This window comes from Choloepus didactylus, chromosome 1 (genome assembly GCF_015220235.1).
Source record: "Choloepus didactylus isolate mChoDid1 chromosome 1, mChoDid1.pri, whole genome shotgun sequence".
Classification (NCBI taxonomy): Eukaryota; Metazoa; Chordata; class Mammalia; order Pilosa; family Megalonychidae; genus Choloepus; species Choloepus didactylus.
In genome coordinates, this window is record NC_051307.1 from 222,975,024 (window position 1) to 222,998,374 (window position 23,351).

At 39.5% G+C, this 23,351-nt stretch overlaps 1 protein-coding gene across 1 annotated transcript in view; it reads right to left on the reverse strand.

Annotated features, from left to right (window-relative positions):
- Window positions 1-23,351, reverse strand: part of TAFA4 (TAFA chemokine like family member 4) — a 162,713-nt gene that overhangs the window by 130,415 nt on the left and 8,947 nt on the right. Inside the window, exon 2 of the mRNA XM_037829169.1 lies at window positions 22,446-22,561. Coding sequence (XP_037685097.1) covers window positions 22,446-22,560 — 115 coding nt within the window. The 5' untranslated portion in view covers window position 22,561. The remainder of the gene's footprint in view (window positions 1-22,445; window positions 22,562-23,351) is intronic.

The following is a 23,351-nucleotide window of genomic DNA, read 5'->3' on the forward strand; positions in this document are numbered from 1 at the left end:
AGTGAAAATAGTCACAAACACCTCTGGGACACCAACAACCATACAAATATGTGCATTACGGGAGTCACAGAAGGAGAAGAAAGAAATAGGCAGAAGGAATAATGGAAAAAAAAGAAATAATGACAGAGAACTCCCCTAACTGAGCAAAAGACATGAATATGCACATCCAAGAAGCCCAGAGACCACCCAACAAGATAAATGTGAAGTAAAATACACCCTGTCATATCTTGACCACACAGTTGACTGCCACAGACAAGAAGAGTTCTGAAAGCTGCAAGAAAAAAGCAACATGTTATTAACAAGGGAGTCCCATTAGATTGAGTGCTGATTTCTCATCAGAAACCATGGAGGCAAGAAGGCAGTGCGTTGAAATATTTAAAGTGCTGAAAGAAAAGAAGAACCAATCAAGATTTTTATATCCAATGAGACTTTCTTTCAAAAATGAGGGAGAGGTTAGGACATTTCCAGATAAACAAAGGCTGAGGAAGTTCATCAGCCCTAGACCTGCCCTTCAGGCAATGCTAAAGAGAGTTCTTCAGACTGAAAGGAAAAGACAATATACAATGGCTCAAAGCAGCATAAAGAAATAAAGGCCTGAAGTAAAGAAAACCATTTGGGTAATTATAAAGGCCAGTATGATTGTAGTATATTGTTTGGCATGTAATTCAACTTCTTACTTCCTACAGGTGCTAAAATGCAAACACACAGAAAGTAATAATAAATCTATGGTTTTGAACATATAAACATAAGCAGTAACAAATACCAAAAAAAAGGTGGGGGGCCAGAGAGCTATAGGAAAAATGTATGTGTATGCTATTGCAGTAAAGTTAATATCAAACCAAATATGATTTTTATATATTTAGGCTGTTAAATTTTAATCCCATGGTAACCACAAGGAAAACAGATGAAAAATATATCCAGATAGAAAAGAAAAGGCACTCAATATGGTATAACAAAACTTCTATCTAGACTGACAGAAAAAAAGAGAGAGGGTATAAATAACAAAAATCAGAAATGAAAAGGGGGACATTACTACCAACCCTGCTGAAATAAAAAGGACTATATGAGGATACTATGAACAATTGTGTGCCAATAAATTAGATAACCTAGATGAAATGGACAAATTCTTAGGAACACTCAAACTATTTACATTGACACAAGAAGAAACAGAAGATCTCAAGAATTCAATTACCAGTAAAGAGACTGAATCAAAACCTCCCAATAAAGAGAAGCCAAGGACCAGACGGTTTCACAAGGGAATTCTATTCCAAGAAAACATAAGTCTTCCAAACTCAAACTCTTACAAAAAATTGAAGAGCAGGGAAAACTTCCTAATTCATTCTGTCGAAGCCAACATCACCCTGATACCAAAGCCAGATAAAGATACCACAAGCAAAGAAAAAGCCAACCCAGTATCCCTTATGAATATAGAGGCAAAAATCCTCAACAAAATAGTAGCAAACCATATCTAACAGAATATTAAAAGAATGATACCATGACCAAGTGGGATTTATTCCCGTTATGCAAGGTTGTTTCAACACAAGAAAATCAATTAATGTAATATACTATATTAACACAATGAAGGGGGGGGACACACAAATATCTCAATTGATGCAGTAAAGGAATTTGACAAAATCCAGCACCCCTTCCTGATAAAAATGCTTAGAACTCTAGGAATAGAAGTGAACTTTCTCAACCATGACGAAGGGCATATATGAAAAGCCCAGAGCCAGCATCCTACTTAATGTTAAAAGACGGAAAGCTTTCCCTGTAAGATCAGGAACAAGACAAGGAAGCCCACTGTCACCACTGTTATTCAAAATTGTACTGAAAGTTCTTGCCAGAACAATTAGGCGAAAAAAAGAAATAAAAGGCATTCAAATTGGAAAACAAGTAAAACTTTCCCTATCTGCAGATGACATGACCCTATATACAGAAAATCTTGAAAAAATCCACAACAAAGCTCCTAGAGCTAATAAATGAATTCAGCAACATGGCACAGTACAAGAGCAGCACTCAAAACCAAGTAGTATTTATACACACAAACAATGAACAATCAGAATAAATCAAGAAAGAATTCTATTCACAATAGCAACTAAAAGATTCACATATCTAGAAATAAATCTAACCAAGGATGTTAAGGACTTGAACACAGAAAACTACAAAACATTTCTAAAAGAAATCAAAGAGGACCTAAGTAAATGGAAAGACATCCCATGTTCATGGATTGGAAACTAAACATCATTAAGATGTCAATCCTACCCAAAGCAATTTATAAATTCAATGCAATCCCAATCAGAATTTCAATACCCTTCTTTGCAGAAATAGAAAATTCAATCATCAGTTTATATGGAAGGGTAGGGGGCCCAAAATAGCTAAAGCAATCCTGGAAAAGAAGAATGAAGTTGGAAGACTCACACTTCCCAATCTCAAAACTTATTACAAAGCCACAGTAATCAAAACATCATGGTACTGGAACAATGACAGATATATAGACCAATGGAATAAAACTGAGGGCTCAGAAATTTACCCTCACATTTATGGCAAACTGATTTTTGACAAGGGGGCAAAGACCACTTCATTGGGAAAAAATAGTCTCTTTAATAAATGGTACTGGGAAAACTGGATTTCCATTTGCAAAAAAAAAAAAAAAAAGAGGACCCCTACCTCATACCTGACACAAAAATCAACTCAAAATGGATCAAAGACATAAATATAAGAACCAGAACTATCAAACACTTAGAAGAAAATATAGGGAAGCATCTTAAGGACCTTGTGTTAGGCAATGGTTTCTTCAACTTTACATCCAAATCACAACCAACAATAGAAAAAAACAGACAAATGGGACCTCAAGAAAATTAAAAATATTTGTACCTCAAAGGACTTTACCTTAAAACTATAATGACAATCTACACAACGGGAGAAAATATTTGGAAACCACATATCCAATAAAGGTTTAACATCCAGAATGTATAAAGAAATCCTTCAACTTAACAACAAAGACAACCCAATTTAAAAACAGGCAAAAGACTTGAATAGACTTCTCTCCAAAGAAGACATACAAATGGCCAGAAAGCACATGAAAAGATGCTTAGCATCACTAGCTATAAGGGAAATGCAAATCAAAACCACAATGAGATATCCCATTAGAATGGCTGCTATTTTTAAAAAACGGAAAATAACAAGTGTTGAAGAGAATGTGGAGAAACAGGAACACACACTCATTCACTGCTGGTGGCAATGTAAAATGGTGCAGTCACTGTGGTTCCTCAGAAAACTAAGTATATAACTACCACAGGATCTGGCAATCCCACAAAGAACTGAAAGCAGAGACCCGAAAAATTTTTGCACACCAATGTTCATAGCCGCATTATTCACAATTGGCAAAAGATGGAAGCAACCCAAGTGTTCATTAACCGATGACTGGATAAATAAATGTATTATATACCTATTCCACTGTAAAAAGGAATGAAGTCCTGATACATGCGACAACATGGATCAACCTTGAAGACATCTTGTTGCATGAAAGAAGCCAGACAGTAAAGGACAGATATTTTATGCTCACAATGATTTTAAATAACAAACTCACAGAGTCAGAATCTAGAATACAGGTTACCAGGGGATGAGGTTGGAGAAGGGAATGGGAAGTTAAGGCTTAAAATGCACAGGGTTCCTATTTGGAACAATGGAAATGTTTTGGTAATGGATGGTGGTGATGGTAGCACACCATTGTGAAATTAATTAACAGCACTGAAATATACATATCTGAATATGATTATAAAGAAAAAATTTAGATTTTTATATATGGTAATGAATAAAAATGTTTTACAAATCCATGGAACCACACTACATAAACAGTGAACCCTAAGTTAAACCATGGACTATAGTTAATAGCACAATCATAAAAATGAACTATCAATTGTAACAAATACTCCACATCAATGCAATGGTTGTTTTATAAATATACAACTTCTCTAATAAAGGAAAAAAAAAAGAGAGCAAGGGAGATTTCTATATGTATATATACATGCACTTCATCAAGAAAGACTGGTGGATAAGCAGACACGCCAACCCAACATCCCTTCTCCCCATCTTCCTTACTGTCAGAATTGTCATTTTTTTCAAAGTGGACACATAACCCTGTTCTGACCAACAAATGTAAACAAATGTCCCTGAGTGTGGCTTCTGGAAAAGCTACTGTTTTCCTGATCAAAAGGGTCAGACTTGGCTATCATGCCCCTGTATCTCTTTGCCTTTGCTATTTTTTCTGCCTGGAATGCAGATGCGATGTCCAGGCCTGGAGCAGTCATCTTGCTACCATGACAACAAAATCACACACTAAGTGAGGCAGGAGAGGAGCGAACAGTTGTGCCCAACCCCAGACTCCTTGTTGTGAGGAAAAATAAATAAACTCGGATTTGGTTAAGCCATTTAGTCAATTATATGCAGATGAGGTGATCCTAACTGATTAACCCACCAACCTGGTAGCAGCGGTTAGCCCTGCAGGGTGGGAGAGGAGGGTTGGGGGGTCTAAGGCAGCATTACTAGTTTTTTTAAATGTTTTACAATAAGAATGCTGTGCTGAAGTTCTGGTCCAGACTATAACATGGATGAACCTTGAAAACATCACGTTGAGTGGAATAAGCTAATCACAAAAGGACAGATATTGTTTGACTTCGATTACATGAAATACCTAGAAGAAGCAAAATCATAGGGACAAAAAATAGGTTGCACATTACCAGGGGCAAGGTGGAGGTAAGGAATGGAGAGTTATTGCTTAATTGGTACCGAGCTTCTGTTTGGGATGATGGAAAAGTTTTGGTAATGGATGGTGGCGATGGTGGCACAATACTGTGAATGTAATTGATATCACTGAATTGTACAAATAAAGGTGCTTAGAATGGGAAATTTTGTATTGTATATATGCTACCATGATAAAAACTTTCAAACAAGAATGTTGCATTATTTGTGTTGTGTTTTAACTGAAGAATAGAACACAGGGTCATTCTGAGAGTTCATGTCTAAAATGGCACAAAAGAATAAGTCAACCACCACAGTTACACAACAGCACTCTCCAAACTCTCCAAAGACTAGATGTTCCCAAACACACCTAACTTGTCTGACTATTCTCTCTGAGAAAAGACTGCCAGAGACATGCAGAAACTTCCCTTGACCTATATTTTCAAGCCATTAGGCAGCCTCTTGGGATAACAGACCTTTTAATCTCAGGAGACAACATGTGTAGCAGTACACTTGACATGCTCTTTAAATTGACCCCCTGAGTGGGTACTGAGACAGGAACCTGGAGCTGGGAAACAAAATTAAAGGTTCCACTCTCACTTCCAGCACTAACCATTTCTGGGAAAATCACTCAACCCATTCATATGAATGGATTATTATCATTATTACTATTATTATTCCTCATTCACACACAAGAGACATGCAGGTGAAAACCAAAACATACAAGCAAAATATATCACTGGTGAAGCAATGTGGTATGGAGTGAAGGACATGGGCTCTGGAGGGAAACTGGCACAATTGAAATCCCAGCTCCACCACTTGTCAGCTGTGTGACCCAGGGTAAGTCACTGAACATGTCTGAGTCTTAGTGCAAATATGAGAAGAAAATAGCACAGACATCCAGGATCAATGACAAAGTCAAATGGTTCAATGCACAAGGTAGGGGACTTGGCTCAGTGCCTGTTAATAATGCTACACTAGCAATTATTATTAATTAAAATCATGTAAGTAACAGTCTTCTTGAATTAAACTTAAATTCCCCATGAGTATTCTTGTCATCATCACATTATCAAAGGATGACAACCAGATTCCCTTTCATAACAGCATTCAATTATTTCTTCCAATTCTTGCAAAATGTCAAAATGTTGCCACATAGCCATTTCTGAAAAGACAAGATACACTTGTTGCACAAACATTAAATAATACAGCATGTCTGAAGAACAAAGTCCCTCTTAATAAAAGAACATTATGGCCTGTTGATTCGCTAAGTACATTAAGCATACACAGGGCATTGCAAACATGGACAAACAATGCCTGTACCCTAAGGTATGGTGTCAATTTTTTAAAAAAGATGAACAGGAAATAATATTAGATACTAGCTAATAAGGACCATGAAAGGCAACCTTTAATCACCCAGACAATGCCTCTAATTGCCATCAAAATGATTTCAAAACATTGAGATTAAAACTGGCCTTTATAAACCATAGTTGCTTTACTACTTTATCCATTATCTATAAATAAATTATATAGAAATACATTCTGATCGGTAAATATACACACATTGATTATAAATGCATGCATACAGCTAAATGTTATTAATTTTCCTTGATTGTTGCAGTTCCTGAGATTAAGACCACTCAGAAAAATAGCACCTTAATGCTAAGTAGCTTTGGAAGTCATCATTAAAAAAAAATAATAATTAAAAAAAAGAGGGGGTGTAGAAAAAAAAGCCATATTAGTTGAAGAAATACAATATATTAAGCTCTGATTCTAGTCAAGAGAGGCTGTAATCACTAGAGCGGGCCAATTCATCTCCATCTCATTCCATCACCCAGTAATTTAAATCTGATTTCTGATTCGCCATCTGCTTATCAGACACCAGCATCACGAGATGCTTTCTCCAACGAGATGCTCCCACTTTTCTTCCCTTCTGTGAACTGTCAGAGCCGCTCACTTTGTCAATTCATATGACATTATCTCCATCTCCCCTGGTAAAGTGTGGAAGTCATCACTTTAAGTCATCTGATTTATGTATAAGAAACAAGACTCACTCATATGAGCAAAATGCTTCATGGAAATGCTTGGCAACCTTTACAGACGCACAGTCCCCTCTAGTCTCACTGTTTTGACAGATTTCCAGAGTAGGACAGAATCTCTCAGCTTTCAAACTTTCCTTTTTGTAATTATTAATGTTAGCATGGGGATTAATATAACCCCATCAACCCAGTGTACCTGCCATTTTAATGAACGCCTTTATGAAGCAAAAATGTTACTTCTTACTTCTCTTAGCTGATGGGTGAAGGAAGATAAACTATCTTTTTATTTACCAATTGAATTTTCTTTTTCAAGCAAATTGTATATAAAAAATATTTGATGGGTTAGCAAGAGCTAGGCTCTATTCTAAGTGGTCTGTATATGTTTGTGTTTGAATATACACACATCTACCACACACATGCAAATAGAATCCTTGCAGAATCAGTTAAGGTAGGTAACAACTGCTGTCCCCATTTAACTGAAGAAACTGATGTTCAGAGAGGTTAAGCAAAGTGTCTAAGGTCACACGTAGCTAGTCTAAGCAGAACCTGGATTTGATCCCAGTTCATTTTAATTACAGAGCCCAAATTTTTAATCCCTATGCTACAAAGTGACAAAGACACTTGAATCTTGAAATAAAGTCATCTACCTACTTCCATCTTCATTCTGGAACATTTCAGTCAAGGCTCTCACACTCGATCGCTTATATTGCAGGGTCAAGGGAATCAACATTAAAAAAGAAAGGTGGGTCTGGCGATGACATAGAGAATGAAAAATATCCCATGTGGGGGGAGGGGGTGGCTAACAGACTGTTGCAAAGCAGAAATAAAAACCGTGTTGCCTGAAATGTGAAGGCTTATGTGAAATCCTGCAGTTATCAAACAATGCAACCAATTCAAAAGACAATTTTTAAACATAATCTGAGCCAAACAAAACACATCAAGGAGACTAAATTGCCTGTGGGCTGCCAATTTGAGACCTCTGTTTCACACAACACCTTAATTAAATTTTTGATAGGAAAAAGGATATCAAATCACTGGCAAGAAATAATTGGTAATATTCACATTTCATTGCCAGTATCTGTTTGAGCAACTCTCAAAAACTTGACCACCTCCTCTCCCCTGGGACACTTAGTCTCTTTCTTAATTCATATCTTCTTGCTGCAGTTTTCCTTTGGTCAGGTAGAAAATGACCTTGCTGGTTCTATTTATTATTTAACAGAACACAGTCTCAAAATCCCTGTCATAATCCATAATAAAAAATAGAGAGCAAAACTTAATCGGTTGTAAGCGTACAGTAGTTAACATTCACCGCAAAATGCTAACAATATTTCAAGAGTGTCATTTCTCTTCTGGGCCTGTTGACCAGGTTGGCTAATGGACTGAGACTTGGGAAATAATGGAAATAATTTAGGCAGAGAACTTTCTAACCATGTTTCAACTTTGAATCTAATTGCACCATAGCAGTTAAAGCAGAACCAAGCCCATGGCCCATCAAATAGGTTTGGCAAGGAGAGCTCACCAATCTGTGTGGACACTTGTGACTCTGACAAAAGGGAAATCTAATTTTCAATTACAAGTGCAAATAGCTAGCCACAATTTACACACTCCCAGCAACAGGTTTTCTTAAAGGAATAACTACAAAACTGAAATATTATGCATACTATGTATGTATGATGCTTGATTTCAGAGACGAAATCTTGCACACAGCTTCTGGGATTGTAAAGTGGAATGGCCACTGTAGTCAAGCTATCTGTCAGTGTTTTGCGATTTAAGTTTGTGCCCTCCTTCCACACTGCAACCCCTCCCATGGGTATATCCCAGGGAACTTCCTGGACAGATCCTTAATGGGACATTTACATGACTCTTCATCAAAGTATTTTTGTTGTTTTGTTTTGTCTGTTTGTTTGGGGATAGTGAAGAGCTGGAACAACCTAAGTGTTCATTAATGGGGGATTAAGAAGTTACCTGCAGTGGATGTTCACTATGGAATATGCTATGACAATTGGACTCTTGGTGCATTATTCACCAGCAGGAACTAACCTAGGAAAATCTTTCCCACTTATATCCTGAAAAGCTGAGATGACAGGCCCTAGGAAATTTTACTTTAGGGGAGAAAATATCCCATTACATTCAATGTTCACTCATTCATTTAGAGAAAAAAAAAAAAAAAACCTTATTGTGCCAGGCACCTGTTCATATTGTGCCAGCTCTTGCCTTGGAAGAGAAACAGATACAAATCATATTCACACACAAGGATCAAGGCCATAAACTGTGTGCATACTTGTGCCATGAAAGCTCCAAAGGCACTGGCTCAGCCAGAGCACGTGAGGAGAGAGGACATGCTGTCTGAACTTGCCACAAAGGAGAGTGAGCCAGCCTCCCCTCGGCCCATCTCTACACCCTCAGCAGAAAAAACCACATTCACTTTGTCCTCTCTCCAAAAAGAGGGAGAGTCGGGTATTAAGGTTCAGCAGAAAAGCAAGCCATTTGTGACCTAGCATCTGATTTCCACCTGCTGGAAATACTGATTTGTAAAACAAATGTGAGTAATGGAGACTGAATTAACTGGTGCAGGGGATGCTGCAACGAAAGCTTCACTAATGTACCCCAGATCAGTCACACTCAGGCTCCAAGTTATACAGTTACAATGTTATGCAATTGGTTCCACCTCTGCATGTTGCTGACCAACTTTTCTTCTTCTCCCTTTTCCCAGCTGCCCCTGCATCAGCTTACCTTCACTGACACTTGAGTTACTACAGGGCAGCTTTCTGCCCAACATCACCTTACTTTCCTCTGGGGAAACAGTTCTCTGATGATGCCACAAGATGCATCTGCTACCAGCAACGCTTACCAAGTTAGGACACTTGCTAAGGGCAGTTAGGTTAAGATGTAGCTCCAAACATTCACAGAAATTCTTATTAACTTCTTTTCATTTTGCCATGAATCCCTTTGGCAGCCTGGTGAAACTGAAACTTCTCAGAATGATATTGTAAATGCCTAAAATAAAATTCATAGATTCACAAAGGAAATCAGATATATACTGATATTCCTTTGGGGATTGAATCACAGCCCCCACCAAAAGCATTTTCAGGTCCCAAACCCTGGTCCTGTGGGTGTGGACCCATTTGTAAACAGGATCTCTCGAAGATGTTTCAGTTAAGGTGTGGTTTAGCTCAATTAGGTTGGGCTTTAATCCCGATTACTGGAGTCCTTCATAAACCGAATGAAGTTCAGAAGGAGAGAGAAGCCAAGGGGAGCAGCCAGAAGCTGGAAGCCAACGGAACCCAGAAGAGAAAGGAGAAGACATCATTATATGCACTGCCATGAAACAGAAAAGTCAAGGACAAAGGATTGCCAGCAGCCAGCCCCAGAACACCACAGCCTTCTGAGAGAATTTATCGCCTAGCTGTCGCCTGTATTTTGGACTTCTCCTAGCCTCAAAGCCATGAGCCAATAAATCCCCATTGTTTAAGCCACCCCACCATATGGTATGTGTTTTAACACCTAGGTAACTAAAATGTACTCCAATTTAAGAATCCTAGCAATTTGTAAATACCCCTTAAGGGGTGGGTGGGTGGGTGGGTGTAGATGTATTGTGATTAGTAAAAGGAGGCATTTAGCAGTCTCTCAACCACACGCCAGTGCTCACAAGGATGTTTCACTTTACTCTAATTACCCTGCTTATTAACATATTCCTGAGAGTTGTCAGGCTAGCACACAATCTGAGATACACAGAGAGATCATGATAGTACACCTTAGGAGGGCTGAGCAGCTACAAGCATATTTCTAACAATGATGAGCACCACTCCACCCACAGCCCACGCCCCCTTCTGAGCCACCGGCAGCGCAGCCGGAGCAGGGTGAGGAGTGCTGCCTGGGGCCTGGGAACAGTCAGCCATTCGGCCATCTCTGCCCTGAGCCATCAGAGCAAGCCAGCACCTATGGTGCTAAAACTCACCAGCCATAACCGTGGTCAGTTTATTAAATCACAGCCTCCATAAACCTCAACGCTTGAAAGAACCTTAGCAAAAAATCATTGAGATGGAGGTTCCCTAGCCAAAACGAGAAAGAATACATTTTACTAGTGAGAATACAGTGCACAGTGTATTTCCAATCAGTGGTGGCCTTTTTGTACCCCATGATAATGAAAATGCCTAATGACAAAGCATTAAAAGGAAGTCAAAGGGCCTTTTATATCAATAAGTATTCTCCCCAAAATTCTACCAACACATGCTTGGAAAATGAGATATATACAGGTGAGGGACACGTGACCCAGTCTTTGTCAGTGCTTGGTATAAAGATGGATCTGAGGACCCCTAAGAACCTGCCCCACCCCTGGTAGACCAAGATCTGCACACACTGAACTTACAACTCATCTAGTGTCTGCTTGTACAGCTGCAGAAACAGAGGCTGAGAGACTAAGTAATCTGTCCTAGTGTGTGCAATTAGTTATTGTCCAAGTTGAGAAGAAAATCCTGGCTTGCCAGTTAGTGTTCTCCTTGTTCAGAGCAAAGAAGACTAGATCTGTTCAAAATACTCTTCTCTGTAGAGTTGTATTGTTTAAATTATTTTTACCTTTATTTCAACTCACTAATTCAGACTAATTAGTGCAGGAACAGCAGTCTGAATTATTAAAATGCCTAAGTCATTTAAAAATAAATATGATTTTGTTATTCTCAAGTACTCTCAGCAACTTCACCTAGGTAACAAGAGAATTGGAAATCAGTGATTCTTTCTTTTTACCAACTAAAAATGCATTAAGAGCCTCATTTACAAAAATTAACCCAAAATGGATCATAGGCCGAATTGTAAACACTACTCAGCAGTGAAAAGAAATGAATTTTTGATACACGCAACAACATGCATGAGTCATAAAATAATCATGTGGGATAAAAGAAATAAGGCAAAAAAGAGTATATTCTGGATGATGCCATTTAAATACAAAGCTAGAAAGTGCAAACTAATCTATAGTGGCAAAAAGGTCAGTGGTTGCCTGGGGAGGGTGGTGGGGCAGGGATGAGAGGGACAGATGACAAAGGGGTACAAAGAAACTTTTCTGGAATATCAACATAATTGTTATTTTGATCGTGGAGATGGTTTCACGGTGTATACGTATGCTAAAATTTATAACACTACACTTTTACAATATGTGCAGTTTTCTTTAGTCAATTATCTCTCAATAAATCTGTTTAAAAACTAAAATAAGGGTAAAAAAATCCATGGAACTGCACAACACAAGCAGTGAACCCTCAGTTAAACCATGGACTATAGTTAATAGTACAAGTATGAAAGAATGCTTTCATTACTTGTAACAAATGTACTACATCAATGCAAGTTGTATATGGGAAATGTTTTTAAATAAATAAAATTTAATAATTGAAATAAAAATAAAATAAATGCATTAAGTGCCCCATCCAATTCCAAGTTCTTTACATGAGTTATCTGTCTCATTTATACGTCACAAAAACACTTGGAGATAAGAGATGCTATAAACTCATTTCAATGTAAAATAAATAAATAAAAATAGAAGAAAATTGACGCTCAGAGAGATTAAATTACTTTGCCCAAAGTCACATAGCTAGGACTTTACAGAGCAAAGGCACAAGCATTTTGATTTCATGTTAACTAAATACTTCCAAAGCATTTGCCAATTTTTTAAGATAACAGCTTCCAAGCAAATATATTTACACTATTTGTTTGCTTAGCAAATGTCTTTTTGTAGACTGTGCATAGGCAAATGTCAGCCCCATATTCATCACAAGGACTAAAATTAAAAGGGTTCAAATTAAGGATTCAGTGACTTAGAGAAACAACTCAAGTTCTGATGTGTCACACACTTAAGAGTTGCAAGGCAGGCTCATTAGAAAACAAAATCAAGATCAGACCACATAGGATAGAAGAAGCAGGCTAATAACTTTCTTGATTCCTCTGGGAGAGATCAAGTTACGTCATATTTCTTCAAGAGAATACACAATACCCACATCCCCCCCCCACCCCCACCACACACACACATCTTAAGCAAAGAAAACGTCCATCTGTAATTCTAAAACATTTTTACAATTTCTAAATGATGTTTTCAAACATCACACTAACAGAAAAAGGAATAAATGTTGATTGTTGTTCTCTCCCTTTACATAGGAGCATTTTTTCCAATCAGATATGATTGGTCCAGGCAACATATTAATATCCCCAGTTAGAATTCATTGCCCTCCCCCCCCCCCAGTTGGCAATTCCTTGAAAGCCTATGAGATGAACACAGAACACTTGGGGGGTTCAAGTTCACCTTCAGAATTCATGTTCATGTATCCAGCTCAAATCCAACCAAGTTTAAAAAGCTCCTTTGGAAAGAAATGCCTTCTGCCAACATTTGCACACGTTTTCCAAATAACAAAGTCTATAACCATGTTTGATCTGGGGGATAAGACACACACCTTGTGTTTGGACTCCATCATTCATGACCAAGTTCAAATTGTTCAATCCCCCACCTAGACTGCTTTCCAGCCTTTCACAGGCAGCTCTGCAGAGTCACTGACGAGCCACAGAAAAATTACCTGCTGCCAACAACACAGTGGACACTCCATTCACAGTGCTAAAATTATTTCATGCCCGACTTATTTTTTCCTGAAACAAGGCTTTCTAATATTTCCCTCTCTGGCTCCTGGACCTCATTACCATCTCAACACACGTTAAAAAGAGAGAGAGAGAAGAAAGCAGAGCCCTGTGGGAGGCACCCACCACTTTCAGGAGCCCCAGCCCTCCTTAATTGTTTATAGGTCTTAGACGATTTCAGACATTAGCCAAAACATAAGCATCAGTGCTACATGGCATTAGGAGTTAAATTGTGTTTAGCTATCGCTCACACAGTGTTCTCAATCAATTAATCTCTTTTAATGGGTTTTTTAATGCCTCTTTGGTATTATTATTTGAAACATTCTATTCTGAGACTACCATATGGGCCAAGATATATTTAAAGCTTCCAAGCAACACCTAAGAAAACACAAAGCCTCCTGCTTTGTTTCTCCTCCTGCCCCATCTCTACCCCACCTGTTCTTTTTTACCAAAGATTTTATTTTCCTTATATAGGGGAAAGAAAAGATTCCGACTTCCTTGTATAACACTGACATACAGATGAGATACTGACCCATGGCTTTTTAACCCCCAAAATGTAGGCTTCGTTTAGATGAGTTTAAGTGCATGGCTTGAAAGAAGAATGAGGAACTTTCTTCTCAAGGGTAAGATAAATCTTTTTCCTAACTATCAGAGAACTCTTCAAAGGCTGTTGCCTGTTTCTCCTCAAAGACTCATAAAGAGGAGGGAGGAAAAAGCCTGCTCTGCCAAGTAAGACTGCTCACAAGCTCACTTGAAGAACTGAAATTCTTTACTCCCCTGTCAGTGAAATCAGTGAAACAACCCTTCCTGCCCATGAAAAAGGATGTAAAGCACACTCACACTCATTTGTCAGATATTTTGCAACGCTGACCTTGCCACCGGCTCTGGGACTTGAACTTGCAGCCAAGAAGATGAGAAGCAGCCTCGTGTAATCTGTTCCTTACCTTTCTTATTAAAGGCCAAGACTGTGATGAGCCTATCAAGATGGCACTGGAGGAAAATAATGTAGGGTATAAGTGAGGTCAATGGAATACCTCATGCTAGAGGCTTTTAGCATCCAGGAATGGCCATGCCAGTGCAAAACGAGTAAGTACTTTCACAGTCCTCCTGAAGAGGTGGAGATGGAGGTCACCTTAAAGGTGGGAAACAGACCTTTCCTCAGCCTAACGGCGGCACACGTAAGACTGAAATGGAGACTCATCTCCACTCACCTCAAACTATAGCTTGACAAGAGCTAGAGTCAAACTTCTGACGTTTTTGTTCTGAATCAGCGGCTCTCAAGTTTGGCTACAGTTCTGAATAATCACCAGTTTAGATGTTAAATAATACAGTTGCCTGGGCTCTACCTTGCAATATGCCTGTGATGGGCCCTCGTGTTTCTTAATGCAAAAGCTCCCCACAAAGAGAAGCAAGAAAACACTATAATATAGAAGCCCTTTTCAATCACTACCAAAACACAGGCTTTTAAAACCATTTGATAATCCTTTAAGACCCCTCATTCTCTAAATATAGTAGCTACCATTTCCTGAGTGTTTGCTATGTGCTAATGGCTTAACCTACTTTTTCTTATTTAGTCATCCCAATAATCCCATAAGGTAAGGATGTGTATCATTCCATCTTTACAGATGGTGAAGCAAATTAAGCCACATCTTAACTAAAGTAGCATCTTCAAGATACCCTATTTGCAAACGGGTTGAGTCTCACAGGACCAGGGGTTGGGACCTCAAGATGATTTTTATGGGGGACATGATTCAATCCCCAAGAGAATATTAATATATATCTGATTTCCTCTGCATTCTATGAATTTTATTTTATACATTTACAGTATCATTCTGAGAAGAAGTTCATAGGCTTCTCCAGGCTGCCAAAGGGACTTCTGGGGGGGCGGGGGAAGTGAGAGGGGAGGGTTAAAAAGAATTAGGAAATGGAACCATCTTCCCCACTCTTCATGACTGAGATTACAAACCCCACTTACCTGACACTTTGCTAAATTTAGGAGCAGACATTTGGAAGGAGGTGGGGGAACACCTAATACACTAAATAAAACATGACAGGAATTCAGGGAAATAAAAGGAGATAAAACATTGATCCTTACTACTGACCCATAAAAATACAAATAACTTATAATTCTAATCTTTCAGAGCAACATTAAGACTCAATTTATTAGCTTTTGCTTTTTAATACGGCGGCCTCTAGCCATATGTGGATTCTGAGTTATGTGAAATGTGGCTAAGGCCACATGTTAAGATAACAATACTTCAGATAAATTGGGTCAAGTAAAATACATTATTAAAATTAATTTCACCTGTTTCTTTTTACCGTTTTAATGTGGCTACAGGACATTTAAAATTACATATGTGGCTCACATTATATTTCTAGATAGCGCAGGATTAGGCTGAGCTGTTTCTTGCTATTTAGCTAGTCTAAGCCTTGCTTGCCCTCTAGTGGTAGAAATCAGCCAATGCAGGCAAATCATTTTTCAAAAAGCATCTCTTTCTTGGGAACAAAGTGAGCCCCTGTCAACCAAATGGGAAAGATATTTCTCCAAAAAGTTTACATGCTTATGTGCATTAAGCATTTAGTTAAAATTATGCCCATCACAACTGTAGGTGGATACGGCCAGAAAAAAACAGATAATTTATTCAAAACATCAAAACCATCTGCATAAGGACAATTCATTTTAGTCCACAAAATAAATTAGCAGCTTACACATGCAGCCATGCAGCTTTATTATTTACAGAGCTTTCACAAATAATACATCACACTTAAACCTCAGAATAAACTCCTGCAGGAGAAGTTATGTTCCCATGTGATTGTTATCTTTGAAAGAAATAGGTTTCTTACGGAAAATCAGGGCTGAAAATCTTCTATCAAAACGAAAGTATCTGCAAAAGTCCTATAGAATTCCAGCCATTACAGGGACAGAAATATGGGCATAATTTTGGATGCAACACCACTCTTCAAAGAATTTATCGTAAGTGAAAATAACAAAAGGCACCAACAAACGCAGTCACATGCATATTTTGATTATTTATAATAGAGAAAACAGAAAACCTCAATTTTAATAAATTTAAACAGCAGAGAACCTTTAAGAAATGGAATATATTCAAAAGGAGAGGGCAGATTTCAATAAATATGTTTAGCACCCGTATGCAAACATAGTTCTTAGTACTTTACAGGTGTAACTAAATGACCACTCATTACAACCCTATGAGGATTACTTTTATTATCTCTTATTGTACCCATTTTACAGAAGAGACTCAGTGTACAAGAAGTTTCATAACTTGCCCAAGTTACATGACCATACAGTGGCAGAGCTGGGATTTGAACCCAAGCTGTTGGACTCCAGAGCCCATTCTCTCAACTGCTTTGCCATTTTACCTCTCCCCAGGGACAGTCACCACTGTGGCACTTGAGGGGTAAGAAGAACCAAAGCAAACATGAGAACATGCTGCTTGCTGTGCTATGAGTCGTGAAGTCCTTTGTCTGCGACCCAGAAGTATCATGTCTTGTGCCAGCATGTAAACTGTGACAGGGTAACTTCTGCTGGTTTGCAAGTGGTAAAATCTTAGCCCGTCACAATCTTAACACCTACCAAGATCCCAAACAGTAAGGGAGCCACTCTATAGCAGACCTAGCTCAAGACCAGCAAGTTAAAGGGCTTCTCAGCATCTCCTGGGTCACCCTGTCCCCAGCTTGTTGAAGCCATTTATTAGAAAGTCCCTCCTTCCCGTCTTTCTTAAGGTTGAGCTGAAACTTCAGTCTTCAAAAAGCTACTCTCTTGGTTCTTGTCAGCTTTTTAGAACAATGAAAAACAAGTCTTTTGCAATAATAAACCTTCAAATTCTTAAGGCACTGATCATATCCCCCTACACATACCCACAACCATTAACCACTCCTTGAATGTCAGTTTTCAAACTCTGGATGTCTCTAAATAGCATAACTACCATTTCCTGAGTGTCTGCTATGTGCTGATTGCGTCACCTACTTTTACTTCGTCATCCCAATAGTCTCACAAGGGAGGCAAGTATAGCATTCCATTTTAACAGTCGATGAAGCAGCTTTAGAAAGGTTAAGTGGCCTAGACGAGGTCAAACAACCAGGACGTGGCAAAATTAAAATTATGTTTCACTCCAGACCCCCGAGACTATAGAAATTCCCTCTGCTGCCTCACCTCCATGTGGGTTTGGGTTTGGCAGGGCCCTCGTGAAGATGCCCTGTGCACCATACATTAAATAGTAGCCAACCACCAAAGTATTTGGTGAAGTTAAAACACCTCCATATCAGGTCATATTTTAAGATCCGTGGGTAGACGGAACTATTAGAATACACTTGCTAATTAGCAGATTCAAAGTTCACAACTGTCTGAGCTCCATCAGAAAAGCAGCATATTTGAATTTTTTTGAAGCGTTCTAATATTCCCAGGGGTAAATCCTAAGGCTGTAAGGTGCTGTGGGTCCCCACCTGAAGATGTGTACACCAGGTAAAACTTAAAGATCCTTAAATGATTAACTCCACGTGACTCAAATTATAGTCCAGCCTAGAATCTTTCCACTACAGCATGTCTGCTGCCCTCTAGTGGGGACAATCATGCTGCTTTGCAGACCGAAAAAAAAAAAAAAAGCGGGGGGGTGGGGTGGGTGGCAAAAGAACAAATTGTTAGTTGAAGAAATAATAGCAATAACTCTGGTTTCCTATTCAGAAAAAAAAAAAAAAAAAAAAACTACCTGCCAACTGGCCCCTTCACCTATTCAACGGCTGGAGGCTACAGAAGCCTGCTATATGAGCTATATGATCCCATGCTCAATCATTGTGTCAAATAGTTTTTAAAAACAACAAACGTGGTCCTTCGGTTTTAAAGTTCTTTAAAAATACTACCTCTCAACCAGTTGTTGTGGAAGCTTATCATTTGCCTTACAGAAGGATTTCCACAACCCATCCCGTGAAAATTAGGTATTTTTAAATGTTGTTTCACTTTTGATTGAACTAAAATTGAATCTTCAATCCACACATAACACTCCATCTCCCCAATGTCGGGGTGGAGTCCCACCTTCTTCCTCTCTGTCTTTATCTTAGATGAATGGATGGAGACAGGGTTGTAAAATATCTCTTTGTTCAAATGCGGTAATCAACAAGCTACTCTCCTAATCCCAACCATTAAAAGCATACAACACATTTATTCTAATGAGGGTTTCCTGGTGTCACGGTTCCTTTAATTCTCCAACACTAACCACAAAGCCCTTGGGAAAGAGTCACAGGCCTTTCTGGACATTTGCACACAGGCTTCTGCAGTTAACGCTACGCAACTTTCTCCGGCTGCCGCTGCCAGGCCTCCACAGGCACAGCCAGAGGGGCACGGCAACCTGGCTAGGATTTCTCAGCGTCTCAGTGCACAGCCCCCAGCCAGTTCCGACCCTGATTTTCTGTCACCTGAATGCTAAATCAGAAAGAAAACTCCACAAGGCCACTGCAGGGGTCACGGGTGTCCTCTCCTCACAGCCATTAGAGTCGATTTACAAGACTCCACCACACCCCACCACACACACACACACACACACACACACACACACACACACACTACTGGAACATACAGCTTCAGTGGAAAGGGAGTGATGGGAGAAGGAGCAGGAGGGAACGGGTAGTCAACATGCTCCCGTGTCCTCAATCTACAAAGGGCTTTCACAAATCAATAAGCAAATGATCAATAGAGCCAACAGAAATGTGGATAAAGGATAAATTGGTTCAAAGAAAAACAAATACATTCCATCAATATATTACGAGATTCAAGTCAGAACAATCAGTTTCCATTACTGTATTGGCAAACTGTTAAACATGATAGTACCCAGGGTTGGTGGGGGGATGGAGAAACAGGCATTATCAGACTATCACTGTTGGTGGACGTGTCAGTCCAAAAGTTTTGGAAGGCAGTTTGATATACTATCAAATATGAAATGCAGAGGCCGCTGGATGCTCACCAAAGTCCGCGTTCTCCTCTTCCTGGGCTCCCAGCTAGAGCATGCCTCCAGCCTCCCCTGCAGTTAGCTGTGGCCACGTGAAGCCTGCAGGAAGCCTGGTTTATCAGCACCTCCCAGGTGTACTCCAGGCTCCTCTTGCCAGGTGGGTGGAATGGAGGCTACTCTGAGAAAACCCTGGAAGCCACAGGTTGAAAATGGTTGAGCTTCCATCCACCCTGTGTTCCCAAAAGTCTGCAGCACAGGAGGGCCACCGGGTTGATGTATGTCCTAGTTTGCTAATGCTGCAGAATGCAAAACGCCAGAGATGGATAGGCTTTTATAAAACGGGGGTTTATTTCGCTACACAGTTACAGTCTTAAGGCCACAAAGTGTCCAAGGCAACACATCAGCAACCGGGCACCTTCACCGGAGGATGGCCAATGGCGTCCAGAAAACCTCTGCTAGCTGGGAAGGCAGCTGGCATCTGCTCCAAAGCTCCGGCCTCAAAACGGCTTTCTCCCAGGACGTTCCTCTCTAGCAAGCTTGCTCCTCTTCAAAACATCACTCCCAGCTGCACTCCGTTTTCTCTCTTTGAGTCAGCTCATTTATATAGCTCCACCGATCAGGGCCCACCCCGAATGGGTGGGGCCACGCCTCCATGGGAACATCTCATCAAAATTATCACCGACAGCTGGGTGGGGCACACTCCAAGCAAATCCAACCAGCACCCAAGGGTCTGCCCCACACAAGACCACAAAGATAATGGCATTTGGGGGACACAATACATTCAAACCGGCACAATGTACTTATCCACCCAGTATTCATGAGCAAGAAATAAAACTTCTTCTTGAGCAATTACACACTTTTGGTCTGTTAACAGTAATTAGCCTACTTTAACATTATTTATACGCACTTTAGCTCAGCAATTTCACTACTCGGAATTCACCTGAAGTCAGGATAGAGGTGCTTGTACAAGTCAGGTAATAAGCCTCAGGTGGCTATGCAGGGCTAAAGAGGGAAACAAAGCAGCAAGTGCTCACCTGAAAAGATCTCAAGACGCTATTACTGGAATTTTGGAATTTTTACCACTAGCAGAAAACTATATAATCTGAGCCCATGGTGACAAATGGACAGAATTAATAATCCTATTAATAAATATTCATTTAGTGCCCATTATATTCCAGGCATCAGAGGCCACACCCTAAGTCACCTGTGGGCAGGAAGACTTCACCGTAGGACTCCACGCCTCTTTCTGCAGGAGGCCAGAAGGTCGACTATGGAGACGGTTGCTGTTAGGCCAGGGGTATTTTTGTGAAGATGGTTCTTGAGGCAGCAAACGGCCTCGATTATAGAAAAGAGCCCCTGTAGGCAGGGATTAGTCCTGAGACCTTTGATGGCTGTTAAGAGATGGGGTAAAAGGGAATTAAATTCCAAAGATGAGGGCAGGAGGTATTCCCCTACAGCCAAAGAGAAATCGAAAACCAGAGGCCCTGTGCCGAGAATCCAAATAAAATAATCTGGAAATTCTAGGACGGGGATTTCATTTCATTAGCAGGATTTGTCGAGGCTTTGCTCAGGCCTCTAGCCATCCCTGCTGCTAAGTCATTGTTTATCCAGAAGATATTGTCCTCATTTCTTAAGTATACAATGCTAATCTTAATTTAGAGTTATCCCTCCAGCTATACCTTTTCCAAATTCAAAAGGTTAAGATATGAAATGAGGATTGCCCCACAGATAAAAACTGAAGGTTCAATTGTGTCCTCTGTTTCCTTCGGTTTTAATCACTTTTCAGCACAATCCCTCAAGATTCGTTCTTTGAAATCTGGAAATCAGTTATAACCCGACCCACTGAAACATTTTGCCTGTTGACTAGCTTGACTCTCAACCTCCACCCAAGAGACATGATTTAAACAGATAAGACTAATAACTTGACTCTACCCTCGTGAGCTAACTCATCAAAAGGTACACAGCACAATAACCAACTAGTTGTGGGCACTCTACCGAGGCCAAATAATATTGATTTTATGCTGATTGGTTAAAATTTCAATCTGGTTAAAATTTCAATCATTATTTTTCTCGTTTTCATCAAAATGTCGCTTGAGGAGGAAAAATTGAGTTGTGAGAGATTTGAAAATTATCTTGAGCCTAAAATTATGTCTATCCTTAAAATATCAGAATATTGAGTGAAAAGCATGACATGCTATATAACTGAAGGTAAGGATATATAAAGAACTTTCCATACACAAGGATTTTGGAACGACAATTTACAACTCTGACACATACATGGTTTACGGTCCAAGTTTCACTCTTTCACCAAAAGCCAAAGCATTTCTGGCACTGCCACACCTCAAATTATAGAAGAGACAGTAAATTAATTGTTTTGGAATAAGCCCATCGACAAATATGTATTCAGAAAAAACACAATTCATTTGGAGAGCTTCCAAGTCTGTCACTCCAACTGTAGACATAACAAGAAAAGTGGACAGAAATACGCACACACACAAATGGTCTCTTAGCTGATGATTTTAAACTTTCTGTAGACATGGGTCTCACTAGAAATTTTCACAATGATTGTCTCTAAAACTTTAGACACATTCCATTTTAGGTCACATGCAAAAGTTACCACTGCTTTTTCCTTTCCTTTCTTTCTTTCTTTTTTTTTTTTTAAATCATTCAGCATCTTTTCTCCACACATCTCAAAAAGGTCTTAAATTATCTGGAGGTTCCCTTCAATGTAGCCCTGTAAGTGTTAATTTAAGTTTATCAATTAACAGGTTCTTCCTTCAAAGGAAGCTGCAAATAAAGTGTGGGTGGTTTTCCAAGATCTTTGAGGAAAAAAAAAAAAACACTTCAAAATAGAAGTGTAGCAAGAACAGGAAAAAAAAGCAAAAACTTGGAGAACATCTTCAAAAGGTGTTGGAGCCACTACTCTTCAAGCTCCAAACCCTTACACTGCCTTACTCTGCTGTATGTCAATGCTTCCTTTGGTTATTTACACACCATCAAAATGCCTTGTCAGTTACCTACGTCTAAAATGTGGACTCTGACGTTTGAAAGGGTTTTCTTAATTGCTCTCAGCAGTGCCTAACGAGTTTACAGGACTTACCTGCGTGTCCCCGGAGGTGCTGGCTCGAGGCGGACAGCAGTTTGCAGCACACCATCAGCACGTAGGCCAGAAAGAGCCAGTGCGACAGCAGCACTGACTTAGCACAGGCTCTCATCCTGCAGAGAGAGAGAACAGGACAAGGATCAGGTGGGCATAGGGAAACTGAGCCCTCACGCAAACCTCACCCTGTGGGGACAGAAGCACAGGAGAGGTGAGGCCTTAGACTTCAGTTCCCCCAGGAAAACTGAAGGCCAATCAAACCTTATTTGCATTGTGTATTCACTCAGTTTTCAATAAACACCTCTAATATTTAAGAGTTTTCCAAGTTAGCACCATGCCTCAGTGAGAGGTCTATTTGTGAATCCCGACAGTGTAGTTCAAGTAGCCCTGATAGAGCATGAGGGTTAAAGTCTACGCTGTATGATGAAATTATAAAACTACACTCTTAGAGCTGGATTCCAATGATTAGACACGGTGTCTGCATCTGAAAGAGACTACGGAAATTTTACTCACCAGGTCCTAGCGCTTTCTCCTGGTTTCTCTGACTGTATATAAAGACCCTCTCATCTGAAAGCCTGAACTCATATTTTAAGAAACAAATCACAAAGTTGGCTACAGAACATGGAAAAGTACAGGTGAATGTGAAATAGATTTAACTTCATATGGATGGAAAGTATCAAAACATTTCACCAAAGATAATTCCACTTACAAATGTGGTTATGGGGTCCATTTAAAAACAAAAACAAAACAAACAAAAGGGAAAAAACAATAATGCCTTTCTCCCCTAATGTTCTGACCTTTTTGACAGTATCGGGTAATTAAATAGAAGCCTATTAACTTTTCTTGCTTGCTCTCTTTTTTTAAAATTAACTTTTCAAACACAAATTAGGGCACTTGGCATTTGTA